The following is a 21,077-nucleotide window of genomic DNA, read 5'->3' as shown; positions in this document are numbered from 1 at the left end:
TGTTCGAATTGAACACCATTAATAACCTGACAATAACCAAGGTGCTTTAAAAATTACTTTGTAAGTATCCCCATAAAAAGCAATCGAGCCGGATACAAAGTTATCAGAGCGGGGATAAGATCATTTTGAAGAAAGTCTAAATACCTCTCACCAGTGAGAGTGTCATCAAAAAAGTAAAGTCCTAAAACTCTTCCTTCCACTATACCGCACCATACATTGACTTTTTGAGGGTGTTGTGTATGATATTCTGTGAACCAATGAGAGTTATCGGTAGCCCAATATCGATAATTGAGTCTGTTCACATGGCCGTTTAGAGTAAACGTTTCTTCGTCAGAAAATATTATCCGTTTTACAAAATTATTATTGTTATCATTACATAATTGCTGCATTTGCTCACAAAATTTATGGCGATCAAAATCATTCCGATAGCTCTTGAAGTAAGAATATTTTATAAGGGTAGAACGTTGCTTTTTTCAATACTTTATGCACAGTAGATCGCGATAAACTAACATTAGAAGCCCTGCCTGCGATTGTGGTTTTGGGATTATCTTGTACCGTTAAGCTCATCTTTTTCAGTTATTGAACCCCAACCAGCTTTTTGAGTATCCCGAACATGCCCGAATTCACGAAACTCTGCTTACCATGCTTTGGCTAATAGGCGACCGATCAGGATGACTCGCATTAAACAACTGACCCACCTCCTTATGAGTATGTGACATATCTCTGAAACCAATCATGCACAAGATTTCGATTCTTTCACGTTCGGTCAATTTTCTCATATTTCATACAATAACAGTAGGTAATAAAGTGTAGTTACTAATAAAACTCGGGATGACACTGCTTTTACCTCTCAAAAAAAAAAAAAAAAAACACCAGTTGCCAATGTAAAAATACTTCAAATAGTTGCACCAAAACATTCACTTTTTGACACTGACAACAACAACGGAAAAATGCCAACATTTAATTTAGGGTATTTCTTTTTTTAATTTTACATTTTATATGATGCACTGTATATAGACCAATGACACAAGACACTTGCTATTCCTTGTCCATTGGAACGAATCTTGTTAAGCTATTTTAACTATTTGGCTTATACATGAAAGGAAAGGTTTTTTGAAACTAAAAAATAAAGTAAGGTCATAAATATCAACTAAAATTTGTTAACATGAATTAAAGAACTTTTACAATAAAATTAAAACTGATAAAATAATCATGAAACGAAAATATTATTTTGTGCTATAAAATTAAGTACACAGAATTAATCTACTCTCGGTGCGCTTACTTCAATGTGTTGTCATTAAAACAATGAACGTACCCGCAATAATTATTTAAATCTGTATAGCTCTCCCACCACATGTAAGCAAACATGCACTCTGTGATAAATGTAAAATTTAATATCTGTTGTGTGCTGATAACAAATATTGTGGAAATATGTAGTTTAAGGGCAGTTCATTCACCTTCCATATTTGTAAACATTTCCTAAATGTTTGTTGGGATTAAATGTTTTTTAGTTCAGTTAAATTTCATAAACATTTTATCAATTGTTTTATTTCGAAATCAGTCACAGCACACGTAGTAACTTTACATGCTGGAATCTTGAAAAATGTATTAAAATTCATAAAGAAATTCTCTTGATAGGGCCCATTAACAATTATTTCTTTATTTATTATAAGTCACCTTATTGGATACAATATGAGAATCCTATGTAAATATATTTCACTTAGAGGAAGACCGGCATATTTTTCACTTTCCCCAAATTTTTCAAGAAATTCAGGACCAATCAATAAGTTTTAGTTTGGAGAATTTAAAAATTGTTTAATAAGGGTACTAATTGTTTAATACAATATCTATCTTTAACTTTCTTACTCCCAAAATATATTATTTCATTTATATACTATTACTACGAAGTTATAATAAATATTACATGAAACTATTCAAATTGAAATTCAGAACAGGTTTAATGTTCATAAATACATGGTATTTATTAAGAAAGCTTCTTATAATATAAAATAGGAACATAAATCAATACATAATTAAAAATAATGTATTACAGATGCGAATTATAAGATTGAAATTTAAAAATCAAGGCGGAAGGAGAGGCTGAAATTTAGTAAGAGAGTAATATTCGAAATTTCAACCTTTACATCTATACTAAAAATTAAATATGTATATTGGCCTATTCCCAATTATCTTGAAAAAACTCTTTTAGGCGATAAAAAGACTTGCTTTTAAGAAATTCCGTTAAGGACTTTTTAAAGCGAGGAAGACTTTTATGCAATTTGGAAGATGGTTACGAATTTTCATGCTCAAGTACGTGAGGGAATTCCGTATTAGTTCAGTTTTCCTGCTGGGCATTGGAATATTGTAGCTTTATCTGGTATTATAATATTTAGAGGAGCCATTATTTTCAAGAAAAGATTTATATGTTTTATACAGGGTGGTCCATTTAACTTGAGACATCGCAATATCTCGAAAACTAAACATGTATCCAGAAAATGTTTCATGTGAAGTTTGAATGGTTTCCAGGGGGCCAAAAAATGACGTCATTGGTTTGACTGGTTTGACCTTGAGTGGACGTCTTCAAGGTCAAATGAGAGTCAACTTCAATTTTTGCATAGAAACCTCTATTTTTTTTAATTGTATCTGATTTAGCGTTAAAAAATAAGTAACTTTCATCTACCACTTTTTTACATGCGACCTCTCCTTTTCAAGATATTAATTCTTGATTCTTTTACAAATTTTTTCCTTGACAATGACATTTGCCCTTGTAGGTAGTATCGGATGATCTATCAAGAGGAGTGAAAGTATCTTATAATAGAATTTTATTATCAACAGAATCGAAAACTTGAAAATAAAACGTACAAAGTTCAAATAAAAGAAATTGAAACAAAAAAGTCAGAAAATTATTTCAATAAATGTTCAAAGTGTTGACCTTCCACTTCTATATATTTTTCGACTCGCTTCCTAAACGATCGATGAACAGAGTGCAGCATCTGTGGAGTTATCTGCCCGCAAACCTCCGTGATTCGCAGCTTCATATTTTCGGGAGTCGTTGGTGGATCGCGATATACGATCTCCTTCAAATAATCCCATAGAAAAAAAATCTAAGGGCGTCAAATCAGGTGACCGTGGCGGCCAGTGGACTGCTCCACCGCGACCTATCCAACGTCCATTAAAGTCACGATCCAACACTTGGCGCGCAACGCGTGAATAATGTGCAGGACAACCATCATGCTGGTACCAAATATTTAGTCTCACTTCAAAACGATCAAAGGACTTTATCATTGATGATGCCACACCAGACATTCACAGACCATGGCCGCTGATGTTCTACCACCTGGGATTTTCAATTGCCCAATAATGCATGTTATGACGATTAACTACACCATAGTTTGTAAATGAAGCTTCATCGGTGAATAAGACGCGCAGAAAGAAATTGTTATTTTCATGCAACTGATTTTGGGCCCATTCACAAAACAACACTCGATTTTGGAAATCATTCCCGTGAAGCTCTTGATGTAACGACAAGTGATACGGATGAAACTTGTGGCGTTTCAAAATTCTCATGACACTTGTTTTGGAGATTCCAGAAGCAGAAGAAGTGAGCTGACTTCAGGATTATGGGCAACTGCAGCTAAGACGGCAATTTCATTATTTTGACTGGTAATGCTTCTCTTTCGTGATCGATTTACCGTTCTCAAACTTTCATCTTCTATACAGTAGTTCGCCTGAAATACCTGGGATAAACATGTGAGATCTGTTCACTATAGAAAATTTTCGCATCATAACAACTTGCATTGATCATTGATCAATAATGCCTTATCACAACAATATTGAAGAATTGCTGAACCAAAGCTATTCCTGTTTCTAATGTCATTGTCAAGGAAAAAATGCGTAAAAGAATCAAGAAATAATATCTTGAAAAGGAGAGGTCGCATGTAAAAAAGTGTTAGATGAAAGTTACTTATTTTTTAACGCTAAATCAGATAGTATTAAAAAAATAGAGGTTTCTATGCAAAAAAGTGAAGTTGACCTTCAAGACGTCCACTCAAGGTCAAACCAATGACGTCATTTTATGAAACCATTCAAACTTCACATAAAACATTTTCTGGATACATGCTTAGTTTTCGAGATATTGTCTCAAGTTAAATGGACCACCCTGTATATTAGGCAAGCAGACTCAACAATAAATAAACAACACCAGGTAAGTATCTTTAAAAAGGAGTCTACATGAGCCCTGTAGAGTTTTATGACAAACAGGGTGTCCCACAATCAACGTCACAAGCTGTAACTTTTTTATTTTTAAATACAATTTTTTTTTAAGATAATTTCGTTTTCATAGTTATAGGACCACTACCTAAAAGTCAAATTATTAATTTAATTTCATAAAAAAATCATGTGCTGACATCAATGGAAGGCACAGAATATCTTTTATTGATTTTATTATAAGTTCACTTATGCCTTTGTTAAAAACCTTAGCAAATCTTAGTAGAGTAGTTCCCAATAACGCTCCAAACACTATTGACACTAGTTAAAAATTGTCAGCGGCATAGCGTATTTTTGGATCTGTAAACAAATACTTTAACTTGGTCTTCAGTATAAAATATTTTTAAATGCTATAAAAAAAATGTATGGCCAAATACATGCATTCTTTAAATTTTGTCACCCCTTCTATTGATTATTTACACCATTGATATAAATACTCGCACCTAAATACTGTAAAACACAACCATACGCGGATGACACACAAATCTATGTCTCTTTTGATTATAACAAATCGCAAGAAATTGCCGATAAAATAAACACTGATCTTCAGGTAATTATAATAAGAATATCTGCTGAAATAAGAATTATCTCCTGAAAAAAAATAAATTAAATAATGACTTAAATTTTGACAAAACTAAGCTATTATGTATTGGCAGCAAAATCAAAAGAAACTCTATTAAAAACAACTTAAAATTAAAAATAAATGATACGACATTAAAATTTGTATCCAGCGCAAAAAATCTTGGCTTAACTATCGACGAAGATCTCAGATTTAGTGCACACGTTCAGAATATAACAAGAAATAGCCTTTGTGCGCTGCAATTATTATATAAAAATCGGCACATTCTTAACTACTCGTTGAAAAAAAGTTTATGCGACAAATTAGTATTCTCACATTTTAACTACGATATACAATATATACAGGGTGATTTTTAAGTTGATACTTTTTTTTAACTGTGTATAGAACTCGGTAAAACATACATTTTTTTAAATAACTTTTTTCGATACACTCAAAACCAAGGGACATACAGAATAAAAAAAGTGAATATGGGTTTGTTTTTCATCGTCTGTTTATGTTTAGTTTTTGCTCGAATTTTTGTATTATCGATCACGCATTGTACCGATCAGTTAGTCTTAAACACTTTTGGTTTATTGTTGGTAATTTTAAATTTGCAAATCCTAAAAATGGCACATCGTTATGAAAACAATGAACTTGTGGATATGTTGCTTATTTATGGAGAGTGTCATCAAAGTGCTGCTGCTGCTTCGGTATTATCCGCAGACCGCTTTCCTTTGCGGAATCATTCTACACCCAGAAGTTTCATAAATCTTATTCAACGGGCTAGGGATACTGGCGATTTACGGGAACATCGTGGAGGTCATGCAGGAAGAGAAAAGAGACCTGAAAATGTTCATAGGGAAGAACAAATTTTAAATCTTATCGAAGAAAATCCAACAACAAGACTCGAGTTGTTGCAGGGCAGGTCGGATTAAGTCAAACAAAAGTATGGACAACATTGCGCGAGAATCAATTTAATCCCTTTCACGTTCAACGTGTCCAAGCGCTACTGCCTGAAGACTTCCCCCGCAGAGTTCAGTTTTGTGAATGGTTCCTACAACAACATGAAAATGATCAACATTTTTCGAACAAAATTTTAACCATGGACGACGCAACATTCACCCGAAACGGAATTAACAATTTTCGAAATACGCATGTTTGGTTGATAGTCCCCATGCAATTCGCAGAACCAATTTTCAACACCGCTTTTCTGCTAATGTGTGGGCAGGAATTGTGAATGGGATACTTGTTGGACCATTTATCTTACCAGACCGTTTGACGGGCGATGTTGATGTTAGCCAAATCGGTGGATTGGCCGAAATGGACCAGTTGCATGGCCACCAAGGTCGCCAGACCTAAATCCATGTGACTTTTTTTTGTGGGGGTATATGAAAAGTTTAGTTTTTAAAACGCCTATCGACACACAAGAAGCACTAATAGCACGTATTGAGCAGGCTGCGGCAACAGTTAGACAAAAACCGATTTCTCTATTGCGTGCCGTTACGGAACAGTGGTTACGTCGTTAAAAATCACCCTGTATATGTGACTTTATATATGGTCTTACAGCTCTCGATAAACAGAAAATACAAAGGGTACAGAACGCATGCTGTCGATTGATATATGGAATCAGGAAGCATGACCATATTACTCATAAAATTGTAGAATCTAACTGGCTAAATATGGAAGACACTTAAAATGAGCATGTTGAGGTAATGCTTCATGAAAAAATGGGAAAATAACCAAGAAAAGCATATCTAACGTGCGTAATAAACTAGCCTTATAATATATTTGAAGAATTTATAAACAGGTATTGGCATTGTATACTGGACTGAACTAGGTTTTGAAATTATTTCACAATATAACTATCTCCTTTTTAAAGAAAATCTCTACCTGCTACTAGATAAAGCTATTATATTACGGTCTTTTGTATCACACAGTTTGTCGTTGTGTATAATAATTCTTTAAGTAACTTTCTTTTCCTACAATGTGTGCGTACATTTAAAGAGCTATTCGCTAATAAGTTGCATGATATTGTTTTATTTTCACTTTAGAGGGATTAGGTAGGTTAAGTAAGAGTAGCCACACGGCTAGACTTGGTCTCTCTTATATCCCTATAGAAATGTGTGTATGATACTCACAACTGTAAATTATCTGTTTGTTAAATAAGAGACGTTTATTATTATTATTATTATTTTATTAAATTGGCAATATCCGTTTTGGTATTCTGTTATTTTTAATCTTCATTTATTGTTGCCTTTTAGTATAGGTCGTACACATTTTAGTTCCATAGTTTCCGCTATTTATTCTTACTATTGTCTTGCATAATCCAAGAACTTTTTACTCCAAATGAATATGCTTCTTATTTACGGAGAGTGTAGAAAAAAATGTCATGAAGCAGAAATGAAAAAGAAAATCAAGAATGTTTTCCTAATCGTCCTACGCCTCATATAAATCGTTTTCAAGAGTGGAGAAAAAAATGCGCACCAAATTTAAAATATTCCCAGCAAGAAATGAGGAAAATATTATATCTGTGTTGGCTTATCAACAGTAAAGCCACATGTTTTAATTCGCACTTTCGCAAGTGAATGTAATATTGCAAGAAGTACCATTCGAATTTTTCGACAACACCAACATCGCCCTTTTAAAATCCACCAAGGACTTCGCCCCACTGATATACCAACAAAGGTTAGAGTTTATTGGATCTCTTCGGCTGAATCATGACAATCTCGTAGTTTTGTCACAAATCTGTTGGACTGATTAGAGTAGATTTCATAATAATGGGATAGTTAATAGACATAATGCACGTTATTGGTCTGAAAACAATCCCCAATGGATAATGGAAACAATCATTTTCAAACTATAATTGGCATAAACATGTGGGCCAGTGTATTTAATTGACATTTTATTGGACCGTACTTTTATGAAGGTATGTACATTAACTTCAGAGCGGTATTTAAATTTTCTTCAAAATTCACTGTGTGAATTATTAGAAGACGTGCCTATTTTAGAGCGCAATTTAATAAATTGGCAACAAGATGGCGTTCCACCCCAAAATGCCCAAATTATTTAGACAATATTAAGATTGGAAATAGGGGTCCTATTAGGTGGCCAACCCGCTCTTCAGATAGGACCCCACTTGATTTTTTTGCCTAGGGTTATTTAAAGGATATTGTTTATCAATGGCCATACAATAATCTTGAAGAGCCTAAAAACCGAATTCGTGAAGCCTGTCCAACAATTACTGCTCCCATGATTACTGCAGCTTGCACAAAAGAAATCTTTCGGCGATATGAAGGTTGCGTGGAAGCTGATTAAATGCTCAATTTGAGCATTAAGGAAGGTAAGTAGGAATTAAGTAAGGAACGAAGCTGTAGAGGTTGCGGTTTTGGGAGATGTTAATATGGACTACACTAAACACTTGACAGTTAGCTTCTATAACTGGGATCAATTGGGGAAGTATACAAGGGAATCCAAAAAATTTGATGATTTCCACCCCTATAAAATAAAGCTGGTACATGAAATAAATGGACTTGGAGTTCTGTGAAATAACTAGTGAAAGGGCATTAAATAATCCCAATTATGTGTTTAACATTTGCTTCTTACTTGAATGTTCGTTTTTCTTAAACGGCACTATAAATCGTCATAATTGCCATTATTGATCGGACCACAATCCACACATTTATCACAAAGCACATACTCAACATCCCCAAAAATTAAACGTTTGGTGTAGCATTTATGGCGATATTATTGGGCAAACAACATATTATTGGGCCATTTTTTATAGTTGGTAATCTTGATAGGGGTATGTACCTCAGGTTATTACAAGAAGCTATCAATCTGGCAATAACGAACATTATTGAAAATGACAATAACAATCAATACTTTGAAGTCGAGGTGATGTTTCAACAGGATGGTTCGCCTCCTTATTACGCAATAGCTGTCCGCAATTATTTAAATGAGAACTATCCTGGTCGTTAGATTGAACGGAGAGAGAGGATTGAATGGCCCGCGCAGTCGCCTGATCTTTCACCTCTGGATTTTTCCCGTGGGGTCACCTAAAGAGTAAAATCGATGCTACCCAACCAGCTTCAATAGAAGAATTACACGTAGTTATTACATTTGAATGCCAACAGATAACTCCTGATATGCTACGAAATGTGCGACGTCGATTTGAACAAAATATGTATGGAGGTTAACGGTGGCCATGTTCACCATTTGTTTAACTAGTGTGTTGAACTAGTGTGTTAGACCTTTCAAACAAGGTATAACCCAACTTACTATCCATTTAAAATTTTTGAGGTTAAGGGATGACAGATGGGGGTGGTATTATACTCTGAAAATGTTTCCCCCTGGTAATCTAAATTGACGTGTCCGAGCGTTTTCGTTTAGCCACCCTGTATAGAACTATATTTTAAATTTAATTACTTGCAATTTTCATAAAAGATAGGAAACAATTGTGTGTCAGTGATAAAGAAAAAACTATATTCAATAGTCACTAAAAATAAATGTATTATTTACTTTTGTTGATATGCATTTTGAAGGTCTTGTTGCCTTTTGATTGCTAATACATATTATATAAACTATAAAATTGTTTTCTTTAAAAAATTCTACTTGATGACCAAATATGACAAGTACAATAGAAATTATTCTTGTGAAGTATAATTTGCAATAATTCTGTCAAATATGCTTTTTAGATTATTTCCAAACACAAAATTTTAATGTAGTGAAAAATGAAGGATAGCTTATAGCTTTTACTTAATTAAGTTGTAGTTTAGACTTGAATTCTGAGTACTTGCTGAGCTAAGAATTGAATTTATTTATTTTATATCAATGGCAAAGCCAATTTACAAAAAATATGATGAACTTAAACAAGATAAAGCAGTGGCACATATAGAATTATACTAACCTAGAATTAGCACATACCAAAAACCCAATACATAGAATACTATCCCAATAATGGAATACTTGGTTTTTGCAGCAATAATAAAATTTTTCATAAATTTTAAATTTTTAAAATGCCTCTCAAAGAATTAAGATCAATACCAAGGCTAGATCAAACCAATGAGAAGTACAGAGTTTTCAGGCAAAATACAAATAACTAACTAGAACTGCATAAAAAAAAACTTGAGGTTACCATCATTAGCAATTTTATTATAATATGGTACAAATGACACTTCCAATAACACTCTCAAGTGCTTCATAGCAGTAACTGACTATAGAATAATGTCATTAATAAAGTAGAGTTTCCTAGATAAATTTTAGGAACAATCAAATAAAATGCATAAACATTTTTTAACATTAAGTTACAAACCATTATCCACTGTCAACCACTTTGAATGACCACAAGATTCACTCTGAATACCACCTAGATTATCCTGCAGCAGTTGAGCATCAAATGAATAGTTAATAATTTATAAATTTTAAGGTTGTTGACAAACAATAAGAAATTAAGAGTAGTGAATGACAAAAAAATGTTTATTATTATAAATAACAAGCGACTTTTCAAAAGGTGTCAAATTAACCTCGGGGGTAGAAAAAATGGTCCAATAAGTCTATCGCCAAGAATTCCCGCCCAAACATTAACTGAGAATCGAATTTGGTGTCGACTTTCCACAACAGCATGAGGGTTCTCATCGGACCAGTGATGTGTATTATGGTAATTGAAAATTCCATTTCTTGTAAACCCAGCTTCATCCGTGCATAAAACATTTGCCAAAAAAAGGGGTTCTTGTACCTGTTTTCTTAATAACCAACGACAGAAGATGACTCGAGCGGGATAGTCTGCCGGAGCAAGAGCTTGTACCCTTTGGATGTGATACGGATGCAGGAGTTGAGTCTTAAGAGTCATCCACACAGAATGGCGACTCACGTTTTCCCGCACTGCAATTCTCCTTACAGATATCCCCGGATCTTCCTCTACATGTGCTAAAATGCGCTCCTCAACATCAGGTGTACGTACCATCAAGTTACGGCCACGGTCTTGGTTTCTATGTCCAAATGAAGCTGTGTCTCTTAGGGGCTGATGAATTCTCGCAAATATCCGGTGAGAAGGTGCCCTGCGATTTGGATATTTTTGGACATACAAGCGCTTAGCCAAAAGACCGTTTCCGTTTGCTCTTCCATAAATAAAATGCATTCTCTGCCAGTTCACACACAGGGTATTCCATAATTTGTGAAATTTTACGTTTACGCACACTTCAACAACAATCAACTGATAAAAATATTTATGAACCAGAACATTTCTTTTGCGTACATGCAAAATAAATAAAGTAAGTATGCATTTAATAAGGAATTTTGGTAATTGGTTTATTTCGTTTTTTTAAAGCAATACGATGTTTTAAAAATCATGAAATTTAGATTTTTCAATTAATTATTTAATAACTACTTGTTTACTTTTGAAACCCCATAACTTTCATAAGTTAATGTTGTTTAACCAGTTAGCAGCCCATCAGAGCAAACTTTTTGCCTTCAATTTTCTCGAAAACCATCGTTCTGGGAGATGTGCAACAAGAGTACCTTTTTTGTAGGAAAAAGTATGTAGTTTTTAAAAAATGAACCCACGTTGCGAAGAAAATAACCTAAAAAAAGTTATTCACGAATTAACCCCCTACCCTTGCAAAAACTACCCTTTCCGATTTTCCAAATTATTTTTCAGTATCACCATTTGATTTTGGGTCAAAATTTATGGCAGAGGATTTTTTTTCGAAATTTTATCTCGTTTTTTAAGCGTACAATTTCAAAAAACCGTTTTTTAAATTTACCCTTTCAGTGCCCCTAACTCCCTTAATATGCATTTTCCACCCTATAGTTATAGGACCTTTTTTTAAAATTTTTAGGAGTACTATCACCCCCCGAATTTTTTTACACCATTTCAATGACACCCTGTATATTATTGATAAAAGGCTTGAATAAAGTGTGTGAACTCTGAGTGACACCAGAGAAAACATGAGCTTCATGCAAAATACTTTAAAAACTAATGAAATACTAAGTAATTAATTCATACATAATTGTTCTTGAAGAGACAAAAATTGTTTCACACTGCCACACGACAGGACTATTATTTAAAACTTTATAATTGTGTTAACTTATATAATAGGTTACCTCTGTAATTCAAGGCATGCAATTTTGCTTATTTAAGATTTAGGTACAAGAAGTATTATAAGTGTATAAGAAGTATGGTATGGTATGACTAAAAATTGTATATAAAAACATATAATCAAACAACACATCAATCTCATTGTTAATATGTAAATTATTAAACCACAAACTTAAATGTGATTCAGTTATCAATTATCACCCCTTAGGTCTTTGATAAAACCAACATGATCAAGAGGAACATCTAATATATAGTTAAAATTGATTTAATTTTAAAAGTTTGAAATGGCCATAATTTGACAATTGGCAATATAGAGAGAAATTTAATTTATTTCCTCCTAAAGTGACGTAACATGACTCTTAGTTTTACTACTTAAAGTCAGGTAACACAATTAAACCCAGTAAATTTAGCAAACTGAGATCAGAGAGGTCTTTTAAATATGAAAAAACTATCAAACACATCATCAATGTCAGAAGCATTCAAAAGAAGTAGAAGAAGTGAAAAATATCTAAGTGAAATGTTTTACCAATAGCTTTAAATGCTTTTTGTAAGAAACTTGTAAACCACTTGCAGTCAGGTAACAAATAAGCTCATTAAATTTGGCAAACTGAGATCAGTGATATCTTTTAAATATGAAAATACTATCAAACACATCATCAATGTCAGAAGCCTCCAGATGAACCAGAAGTGATAAAAGATGTTATGAATGGTATCTTGTAATGACCAGCAGTGTGTTGGTTTCACTTTCCTTTTAAGATAGTATTCATTTGATTCTTTGTGAAACAGTTTATTATTATTTAGAAAAGGGAATTTGATCTGAATACTCAGTAGCTGGAGGTAAAGACTTTATATAAATGATCTCTATCTACTGGGGTTTGACAAATTCAGTTATATGGGATTTATTCTTTTCTGAAACAGTTTTGGATTATTCTTTACAGATGATTTTGATATAAGTAATATTAAGTAATTTTAATTAACCATTTAAGTTTCGAAAATGCAGCCTCTGCTTGTTGTAGTGTTTATAAAGTTACTACTTAATTCACATCAGATGTAGTTTTTAAAAAATCAGAATTGGCTTTAAAGAGATGTTGGATATAAATGTGATTGATTGCCTGCTGTACCTTTCTTTCTAACATACTTCATATAAAAATGTGGCTATTAAGTTAAATGTTTCTTTTTCTAACTTTTTTAATAATATTCTGATTCCTGGTTGTTTTTTTAATTTTATTTATGTGAATGAGTTATATGTACATTGGTAGGTAGATATAATCTGTACAAAATACTAAAAATTAACTCCATTAACTAAATTCTTGAGTTAGATCAACCAAAATTGATTAATAAAATTAAAAATAACCTTCAAAAGTCAAATTATACAATTATTGATTCCCGAAATATACATGATTATTACATAAGATATAATTTCATCTACTTAATGCTAGAGCAAACCTTACTTTGAGAAATCCTATCAGCAGGCATATAATAATTTACCAAATGAAATCAAACAAGAAATGAACTGTAATAAATTCATAAAAAAACTACAGCTTAAGTTTGCAAACTGACCAGAATTGTACTAGGGTGCTATGCAGAATGTAAATTAGGTTTAAAAACTTTGGTACAAATGCTATGTAAAGCACTGATTAGAAATGTTTTTGTTTATTAGGCATAGTGTGACTATTAAATCTTAGATTACTATTTGGATTTTTGGTTCTCATATAAGTTTGTAGCTTATTTACTTTAAAAATGTTGATTAAAATTTAAGGTATGTAGCTATATTATTGCTTAATACATGAAGTGAACATAAAATGGAATATCTGTTAAAAATTATATAATGGGTCGAGTTACATTGGGCTTGTACAGCAAACTATAAATAATATATAAAAAAGGGGTCGATAGTGAGCGAATGAGACAAATTTTACCTGTCTTCCTTTATCATGTCACACTATGATCAAAACACCTTGTGCACTTTTGTTTTCACATAAAACTAAAATAAAAAATTTCATTTTATTATTTTATTTTTAAACTGTGCTATTTTACATTTTTTTATCAATAAAATCTTGATTTCCAATAAACTGAAACAAAAAGAATTTGTATATCTAACTAAAACTGTTTAAATACTACCTTGTTAATCACATTATTAAGATCGTAAATCTTTGTTATTTTATTTTGCTGTTTTTCCTTTATGATTGGGGGCATTAACATGCTATTTTAATTCCTATGTTAGGTACTATATGTCTGTATAAACAAAAATGATTGTTTTTTTTAATACATTGACCTATTAATTGCTATTTACTTAGTAAGATGCGCGCTTGAAATTAAAGGTCGCCCTTGATTTAACCCTTAGTAAATATCTGGATATTAATTAATATTTAGACATCTTAATCTGATTTTACATGTCTTTTATTTTTAATATTTAGGATCTCACTTACCCCTCTTCTTTAGATTCTGGCCCTAAAAGTGCATTATTGTCTTCTGTGGGGGTCGGTACCTTTTCTTCTGTATCGCCCTTTACGCTACCCATCCAGGAGCTAACTTGATTTGTTAATCCAGAAAACATTATAAAAGCAAACCTTGAGACTATGGCAATATTAATTATCACGATTGTTAGACCAGATAAGGAAGCTAATAGTTCTAATATTTAACAACTTTTATGGGAGACAAATAATAAACATAAGCTGCTGAATCTGGATATTAGATAAGCAAAGTCTGGATGCCTTATGGATCATGGGCGATCGTGAATCATCGTGAACGTTCGTTCAGTTTCGCCAGTTGAGGATTGTCAATCGGGTCGTATATATGAACTAAAAAATTAAGGTACATATCCACAAAACACGTAACGCAACGAACTAAATGAGGCGCTGCAAACATCTGTCGCCGACGCGCGACTTTTTTTAACAGCAACGCGGTAATCGTTGGCATTTGGTTGTTACATATCTTCATTATCTGTCTCGGTCGTTTATGTCTTATCGCTGTTCTTGTTGATTTATCATTAAAAAAAAAGGCACCTTTAATAGTCAAATAGAAACTAGCATACAATAAAATTGCTGCTCCAATATCGTAAAAAAGAGTAATAAGCACACCAGAAAAAGCACACAAAAACCTTATTAAAATTTCATAATTTTATCTATTCTATCATATTTCAATTGGAAGTTGTTTTAATTGCGTTTCAATTGACACAATTCTACTATAAGTTTAAAGGTGGTTAAATCTCACTTTCTCTTTCGTAATGTAGGATATTGCCAGATAAGACCATTCACTATTGGCTCCTTTACCTACTGTATTTGTACTACCGGAAAAAATATATAACTTTCCTGGTGTTTAAATATTTGATAATAAGTCTGAAGTGGCATACTATTATAGGGGAATCTTATCTCCATTATTCCAGAAGTAATACAGTCTATTCACTATTCACAGAAGCTTTATTTACAATATCTTCAGCGGAAGTTCAACCATCACAAAGCCTCTTGGATACATTAATTAGAGAAGAGCTATCAGATGCATTGAAATCGATCTTATAAAGGATTTCGATAGCGTACGTTGCTCCTCCTTTTAAAGCTCCTTTTAAAGCTTTTATAATTAACTTGACACCCTGCATAATGAAAAAAATAAGTATCTTACACTTTTTTCTTCTTGTACTCAGCTAGTCCCATTCCGGATTTAATTGGTAAGTTTGCATTTTCTTCTAGAAATTGGCTAATTTCAACGGTTTTTGAAATCATCCATAAGGTTAAAAAATATGCATGCCTACAATATTGTCGTAAATCTGCCTATGTAGCCAATAACGTATTGAACAGAGGAGGAAGAGAAATTCGCGAAATTGCTGTTGGAGTTTCGCCGAAGTTAATTTTCGCTGTAATAGTACCCAAACCCAAGAATTGCTTTTTAAGGGAACAAACGAAAGCGGATGGTATTTTATGAAGCAATGATCGAACGCGTGAAAAGTGATGAAACATTTATAGAGCGAAAATTGCTGTTGGAGTTTCGCCGAAGTTAATTTTCGCTGTAATAGTACCAAACCCAAGAATTGTTTTTTAAGGAAACAAACGAAAGCGGATGGTATTTTATGAAGAAATGATCGAACGTGTGAAAAGTGATGAAACATTTATAGAGAATACTGTATTCACTTTATAATAACTTTAAGATAACTTTTTGAAGAGACCCATCTGACAAACCCTTGTGTAAATATTCGAAAAAATTTAATAAGCGAATCTTGAATTATTCAATTAAATGTAATTCCAAAATTACCAAATTTTCGGTTCAGGTAAAACCAGACACCAGCCACCAGCAAACAATTTATTATAAGGCTTTATCAAATCTGACGTACAGCCGAATACAAGAAATGTTTTTTTTTTCGTTTTATCAATCTCACAAGTTAATAAACTGAAAACATTTCAGATACTGCTCTAAAACTGTTTCCCGCATAATGCCACTTAATTATGGCTATTTTTTCGTCGATTGAATAATTCATACTTGTTTTCAAATATTGACTGTCACTGATTTATTGACACTTTTCCTCACGTCAGTAACAATATTCATTTTACTATTGCCCATTTGGTTTTACCTGAACCGAAAATTTGCTAATTTTGCAATTACATTTAATTGAATAATTCAAGATTCTTTCTCATTAACATTTTTTGAAACTTTGCACAAGGGTTTGCCAGATTGGTCTCCTCAAAAAGTTAACTTACATTTTTTCTGTAAAATATCCAGGGAGGCCAATAATTGACCCCCTTAAAATTTACATGGGTTTTCCTATGTTCCGCACGGCGACGCACTACCCGGTCTACTTTTGTATAAGAAAAATAAATACAGTGCAAATAAATTCTCCTAGTAGTCTTACGTGATCGTGTTCAGTGTGTTCGTGTGGAATAAATCAGTTGACTACTTGTATGCATCGAGTATTTTCAACTCACACCTAACGAACAGTAAAGATCCTACATTGGTTACAAGTGTGGGGTGTGATTTGGACGTCCGCCGACTGGACATTGGTGAAAAACGCATAAAAGTGGAGTGGAGTAAATCGGAGTAAAGGGTGTGAAACTGCCAAAGCTGGTGGATTTAAAATGGGAGCTAGAGAAAAATACTGAAATGTGACAGGAAATAGAAGCAGACTTGCAGGAGCGGTTTTGTAACGTACTACTTAAGGACGGCTATGACCCGGACAACTTTGTTGTTACTAGTGCAAATGCTCTCCGATATGGTTCAAATTTTGCAAGCTTTGAAAAATGGATTGCTGTAAAATTCTGCAAAGATGGAAGAAGGTTTGAAAAACGAATTGCTAGAAAATTCTTCCAAATTAAGAGAGAATTATGCCAGGTTATGCCAAGATTTTGGAAAACAGTGTCAATTTAAAAAGTAAGCTTGGAGAAAAGCTGAGAGACTGTAGACCTTTAGCACAACAAGATCGAATTTGGTGGGATGATGCACCTCAAACCGCTTCAATTTCGCGGAATGTTTATTACGGTCAGTTTGAAGCGGCTGCAGAAGTAAACGGTTGGTCATCTAGAGAAAAGAAATGCCTTGCTCTTGAAAGAATGCTCTGCTGCCATCCTGCAAAGAACGTCTCCAGAAGAACGAGAAGTCTACAATCACCTAATAAGGCATTTAGAAATGTGTTATGGCCAGTCACACCTGGAATATATCTAATATACGCAGATGGAAAATTGGTGAGAAAGATCAGTTTCAGAGAATCTGTAAGACGCTTGGGACTTAGAAAACGAGGACTACTGCATTACACCCTGCATTTGACCAAAGAAATCTCTAGCTACAAAAGCAGCTGGGATAACTTTCTTTATTTGCTTATGGTTCCGCCATCCATGAAAGCACAGGAGTCTTCGGCTCGAATAGTGATGAAAAGGGAAATCTGTCTCCCATGTGATCTGGAGTTTAATTGCTCGCCATGACCCGATGTGGCCAGAAAGAACTAAATTCGTGAGCTGCGTGGAAGAATGGATGTCATTCAAGCGCACCTTTCCATTCAAGACGTCAGCCATCGGGTGAAGAACGCATATGATTTTAATGTCAAAGACCAGTGGAATACAACAACGCTGACTTGGTTTGGCTTTATGAGCCTAAGAGACGGAAGGGTATGTCACCGAAACTTCAAAGATATTGGGATAAGCAATAAGCAATACCAATTTCTGGAAGCCATCAATGTTTTTCTTTACAGAATATAAAAGCAGCCGAGGTGTAAAACTCGGATCATTCACTTTAACCCACCGGTTTCTTATTATGGAAACTACGAAGACGCTGAGCTGCGGCAACTCCAACCAGAGTCGGATATTACATTCGATGAATTCATGGCCCATCTAATGCTGTAAAGTTGGTAAGGCATGACCTGTGAAGCGCAGGAAAACTCGTTTACTGCTTCAGCTGACCCTGCTCTGGCACATTATATGGCTAAAGGTTTCCAAATATCTAGAGGAATAGCTGAGGTTTTTCGTAGAAAATTCGGAAAAAAAATTCCAGAGCTGCGAGCCCCAGGATCCCCAGGAGTTGCTCGCTGAGGATCTGAGAAGCCTAGCAATTCCTAAACTCTCATACGAACTCGATAACCTGGACTGGAGGAAGATTTGCACCATGTTAGTGGTGCTTACAGTGGTCTTTAGGTTTACAGGCGTGCAAGTTCTGGTGTGCTGTTATACTCCCCAACGTCGTTCTTTGGAGAAAAGCGTTGGTCAAAAATTATATCCAAGTTTTTTGCTTCTGATACTATTGGGTTTTGTGTGTATTTGAAAAGAAACGATATTTTTTCTATTTTCTCTTTAAGTATGATTTGACATATTAGAATTTTTGATTTAATGGCATTCAACTTAAGGTTATGATTTTCTGCCTAAGCATTTAAGTTTAATAAGGCCAAACTAAGGTTTTCTTTAACTGTATTTAAATTCTTGCAGCTCACAAGTATGTATATTTGGGAGTCATTAGCATGTTGTTGTAAACTGGAGTACTTTATTGTTTCCTGCATGTCTGCCACATGTACTGAAAAAAGCAGGGGTTAGAGTATTGACCCCTCGGTTACAAGGCATAATTCTGGAGACTTTGTCTTCAAAGATCTGATTAAAAATTACACAACTCTGTCGATTATGTAGATAATCCTTTAAATAAATTGATAACCTCACGTGATACACCAAAAAGTTGTAATTTTCCTAATAATAATTCGTGATTTATGGTATCGAAGGTTTTACTGAAGTCCAACTAGGATGGTTTTGGATGGAGTATACAAGAGGGATGATTTTGTTCCTCGTTGATTCTTATGTCGTTTAATATGTTTACTAAAGCCGTCGAAGTGCTAAAATTTTGCCTAAATCCAGATTGACAAACCGGAATTATATTAAAAGATTCGGCAAAACTAAATATCTGTAGCGCATTAGGAAGGGCGGGAAAAGTTTTCTCCCCAAATATAAATGCGAATCTTTTATCAAGAATAATGCATTTCAATGAGTTCACTCTACATAATCACACTCTTGCACTACATAGATGTTTACATCGCTTGACGAATATTAGACATATTAGACGAATATCCAGTTTCTTTACATTTTCTAATGAACTTAGTTATATACATATCGTTAATATTTCTGTCTGGATGTAACGCACTAAGCAACCGGAAAGTAGCTCTTGGAATGCTTCCATTTTGGTAATACCGTTTTGTTATTTTTACGATTTGTCGAGTTGAATAAATTATTGTTCAATATTTATCACAACTAGGTAAAAAAAACAACTTGAAATCAAATACAAATTTTTGGGTGACATACGATAACACTGACTGCTGCTAAATGTTCTCGTTGGTTCCATTATTTTTTGCAGTCAGTATTAAGTTAGTCGAATTTAAATAACCCAAATTAACTCTCTTCCCAACGATTGAAGATATTAGGTATACACTAATAGAAAAGATTTACTAAAAACTTCATGAATAATCTAAAAAAGGTGAAAAATTGACGTATCCCTTTAAAAATCTAAAGTGTAATACAATATCCAAGTTTTGGATGATACAATCTATTATACGGATATAGACGAAAAGACATCCCCCGATAAATCAAAACTGACATGTCTGATCGTTTTTCCGATAATATAATGTTGGTCAATTATAAATGACTTCAGGCATTCTCACAAGAAAGTTTCAGAATCAGAAGTAAGACCAAATAGTTTAAATGATTATTACTGTCATATTCCTTATTTATTGCTCAAGGATGTGAATACTAATATTGATCCTTTGCATTATACAGTATTTATTTACAGTATTCAACAGGTGTCAGTTCAAAATTCTTCTTTCTTTTATCCTGTTAGCCTTACTGATGTTAAAGATGCAATTAAAAGCTTAAAAAACCATAATCCATCAGCTGGAGCTGATGGAATATCATCTAAATTACTACTCCTTTTGCCTGACTCAGCATGGAATGCCTTAGCTTCTGCCATAAACAATTCTTTTCATAATGGCATCTTTCCAGCATGTTTGAAAGAGGCAGTGGTTATCCCTCTTTATAAGGGTGGAGATTTGAGTGAGCCTTGTAATTTCCGTCCAATTTCTATATTATCTACCCTCTCCAAGATAGTTGAAAAATTTGCAAAAATCAGAATTTTGTCTTTTTTGCAACATAATTGCATTTTATCTGCAAATCAGTTTGGATTTCAAACGGGAAAGAGACTCATGACGCTGTTTTTGGCTTTTTGGAGAGTGTCTATGTGTCTGGAATTCTGGAAAGTCTGCGGCGGCAGTGTTTTGCGATTTATCCAAGGCAGTTGATTGTGTAGATCATGGAATACTGCTGTCTAAGCTCAATCATTATGGCTTTAGAGGTGTGGCATTGCAATGGCTGGAATCCTATCTGTCTAATCGTACCCAAAGATTTACAGCATCTGGATGTTTATCCTATTCCAGATCCCTTAAAACTGGAGTACCTCAGGGTTCAGTGTTAGGACCGCTATTATTTTTGCTCTAATGATTTGGGTTCATTAAAACTGCAGGGCAAAGTGGTTCAGTTTGCTGATGATACCACCATTTTGTGGAATCATAGAGCTTCTGATATTAGAGCTCAGGTTTTTAAGGATCTTAAGATTTTATTGGAGTGATGTGCTGCAAACAGGCTTGTATTTAATGTGGGCAAAACCTTTATTATGGGATTTAAGTGCGACGTTCAGGGCCTTATGTTTAGTGAAAAC

General features: G+C 33.7%; 1 protein-coding gene across 10 annotated transcripts in view; it reads right to left on the bottom strand.

Annotated features, from left to right (window-relative positions):
- LOC126748653 (synapse-associated protein of 47 kDa) overlaps nucleotides 1-14,671 on the bottom strand; it is a 31,476-nt gene extending 16,805 nt beyond the window's left edge. For 3 of the 10 annotated variants that reach the window (XM_050458026.1, XM_050458020.1, XM_050458027.1), the window contains exon 1: nucleotides 14,348-14,671. In XM_050458026.1, the coding sequence (XP_050313983.1) occupies nucleotides 14,348-14,475 (128 nt within the window). In that variant the 5' untranslated portion in view covers nucleotides 14,476-14,671. Of the gene's footprint in view, nucleotides 1-641; nucleotides 1,215-13,837; nucleotides 14,000-14,347 lie in introns of those variants that run through there. The other 7 variants (XM_050458019.1, XM_050458021.1, XM_050458018.1 and 4 more) reach the window with 6 other exon arrangements.
- Between the last annotated feature and the right edge of the window lie 6,406 nt (nucleotides 14,672-21,077).

The sequence above is a fragment of the Anthonomus grandis genome, chromosome 22, assembly GCF_022605725.1.
Source record: "Anthonomus grandis grandis chromosome 22, icAntGran1.3, whole genome shotgun sequence".
In the NCBI taxonomy this organism is placed as follows: domain Eukaryota; kingdom Metazoa; phylum Arthropoda; class Insecta; order Coleoptera; family Curculionidae; genus Anthonomus; species Anthonomus grandis.
Note: the sequence above shows the minus strand (reverse complement) of the source record. Positions and strands in the feature narration are given on the sequence as shown.